Source organism: Cyprinus carpio, chromosome A7, assembly GCF_018340385.1.
Source record: "Cyprinus carpio isolate SPL01 chromosome A7, ASM1834038v1, whole genome shotgun sequence".
Classification (NCBI taxonomy): domain Eukaryota; kingdom Metazoa; phylum Chordata; class Actinopteri; order Cypriniformes; family Cyprinidae; genus Cyprinus; species Cyprinus carpio.
This window is the reverse complement of record NC_056578.1, coordinates 1,694,820-1,697,595: the sequence shown is the minus strand read 5'-3', so window position 1 is coordinate 1,697,595 and position 2,776 is coordinate 1,694,820. Positions and strand designations below refer to the sequence as shown.

General features: G+C 31.7%; 1 protein-coding gene across 1 annotated transcript; it reads right to left on the bottom strand.

Annotated features, from left to right (window-relative positions):
* Positions 1–1,482: 1,482 nt before the first annotated feature.
* Positions 1,483–2,481, bottom strand: LOC122145529 (fucolectin-5-like). The gene is made up of 2 exons (XM_042759310.1): positions 1,857–2,481; positions 1,483–1,763 (listed from the first exon to the last, which is right to left on the bottom strand). Exons 1-2 carry the CDS (start codon positions 2,183–2,185, stop codon positions 1,595–1,597), a joined length of 498 nt encoding a protein of 165 aa, XP_042615244.1. The 5' UTR covers positions 2,186–2,481; the 3' UTR covers positions 1,483–1,594.
* Positions 2,482–2,776: the final 295 nt, after the last annotated feature.

Genomic DNA, 2,776 nt, shown 5'->3' with positions numbered 1-2,776 from the left:
AATTAAACAGATTCTTAGTAAATGATTAATACACTGAAAAAAAAATACACTATTTTCTTTTTTTAAGGTAAGTGGTTGCCAACAATTTATTTTAGCTACATTTAAATATTTTTTTGAAAGTCAGTCAACTAAATTTATTTATTTTAATGTAGCTAAAATAAATTGATTGCAGCCACTTAAAAAAAAATAGTAAATTCAATGAATCATTTTTTTATTCAGTATAGCTACTAGTTAAGTTACTAGTTAATATATTATTAATCACTTATAAATCATTGAAATGTCAACATTTTTCTATTGTCTTAATAAATATTTGTTTATCATAAACAAATGATGATTAAACCATTTGTAAATTATCAGTATATAATTTATGCATGTTTCATTAAACTTGTAAGCAGGTCTGATAAAAACCCTAAAAATGCAATTATACTAAAACATTTTTTATTTTTATTTTAAAGATTAATAAATTATTTGTTGTCAAGTGAATCAACGTGTAAATAACTAATCACTTATAAATGACTTAAAACTGAACGTTAATATAAAGTGTCACCAAGAAATGTATTTTACCTCTAAGTCACACAAAAAATAAGAAACCACTAAACAGCTAACCAGCCAAGCAGCACACAGTCTGGAGAGAGGTGCCTAGCACTACACACATCACATATGAATCAGTAGTTGCTAGCTTCAATAATAATTGTTCATTTATGATACGCCTTGTTATTAGTTTGTACCCATAATTGTTGCTCAGTTACGAAAGATCTGTAGAAAAAATGGAAAAAGTGGATAACTTTCTGCCAGGACATTATTTGTGAAGTTTACAGACATTTCCTGTAACCCTACACAAAATGCAAAACATGATTTAAAATACAGGTAAAATCAATCAATAAAGAATTGTTTTCATATAAACACAGTACATTTTGCCAGATTTTTATTACTACATAAAAATCTAATTGTTTAAAAATGTGTAACTGTTCAATAATTCAGTGTTGAATTAAAATATAAAATATCTAATTTTATATATTTATATATATATATATATATATATATATATATATATATATATATATATATATATATATAGTATTTATATTACATTTACAAATATATTTTAAATGTTTAGATATTCTTTCCAAACATATCTAAAATGAATATATTTTAAATCATATTTTTGTTGAGATTTGAATAATATCATTGTGTATTCTACGCAATGACGCAATTTTGCATCATGTAATGACATCATCACCCAATGACATCACAGAGTCATTTAGCAACTTTTAGCGACAAATCAACCTGCCTTTAGCAACTTTCCCTGAAAATTAGTTGGAAACACTGCTGCCTGCGAAAACTCAACTGTATTTCCAATAAGATTCCAATAATAATCTGTGTGATCCGGAGTTTCCCATGAAGGCGAAAAAATTCCCCACACAGATTTCACTGCATGTTCAAGTTGATCACACAAATTTGACCAACAGAAAGATGCTGGGCTTGAAACATCTTTGACATCTGACATCTTTGTGAGCTGTGCTTCGTACATCTCTACACTATTGACAATGGACCTATTTTTTTCCACTTGAAATTTCACTAATGTTACCACACTTTAACAATCTAGAATGAGGTTACAGAAATTACCTGTTCCATAAACCTCCACCTCACACAGCACGAGATATGCCTGTTTAGGAATGTACATGTTCACATAACGACCTTCCATTCCACCGCAAGAGAAACTGACAGTACTGCCTGCTGGGACAGATGAAGTGACAGCACATCTGCAGAAAGAAAGAGAGAAACCACGACACAATCAGGTGACCTGCTCAAATCCGGTTCTCCTGACACGTTCATAATTGTTTTCATAACTTCACCTGGGATTGTTGTTGCCGTTGTTATCCAGAGAGTTTCCGATGCGGATCTCTACTCCAGTCGTTTGCTCCAACCAGCCGTCGCCTCTGTTGGTAATGGCCACTTTGTAAATGTAGTAATAATCCAGCAGGTCCAGCCTCCACCACGGGTTGAGATCGTTTGATGTGTGGGAGCAGTATGTATAGGTTTCTTCTGGATGGGGTGTACCTGAAGGAGAGTATCTGATGCCGTCGATGGCCTTTGAAGCTCCACAGATGGAATATGTAGCTCCACAATTATGTGTGCTCGACTGTACAGCCATTCCTTTTAATGCCAAATCCTCTATAAACATTTAAAGAGACAGAGGTTCAAGACTCAAATGTGTGCAGTTTCAGTACATTCCATTTGGTTTCAAATATTATATTCCTATCCAAAACACTCAATTCCATTTACTACTACATTAAAATCTGAAGTTAATATTTTTAATGGATCTGCGCTTACATGAACTAATTACAAGCAGTTGTATTTTAATAACCAACATTAACACAGATTAATAAATACTATAAGTTGTGTATTGGTTAATGTTAGTTAATGCATGTTAACTAATGGGACCTTAGTTACTACTTTTTACCTTCCAAGTTTTCTGAACTCCCCTGAATGGAAAAGACACCTGTTACAAAAACAAAATATTTCCATTGCTTTCTGTGATGTGGATCAAGTTTATGTTGCATTTGATTCTTTAAAAAAAATTCCATAAAGAATAGCTAAACAGGATCTATAATTGTACATCATTTGATTAATGTGTGTCATTTATACTCACCCAAAAGTAAGAACAGATAAGAGAGTACCTCCATCTTGTTTTTTTTAAAGACCATTAACCAGATATCTGTGATGGTCAGATATGACAAAGGCATCCATCCCTCCTTTAATGTATGTTTCTCTT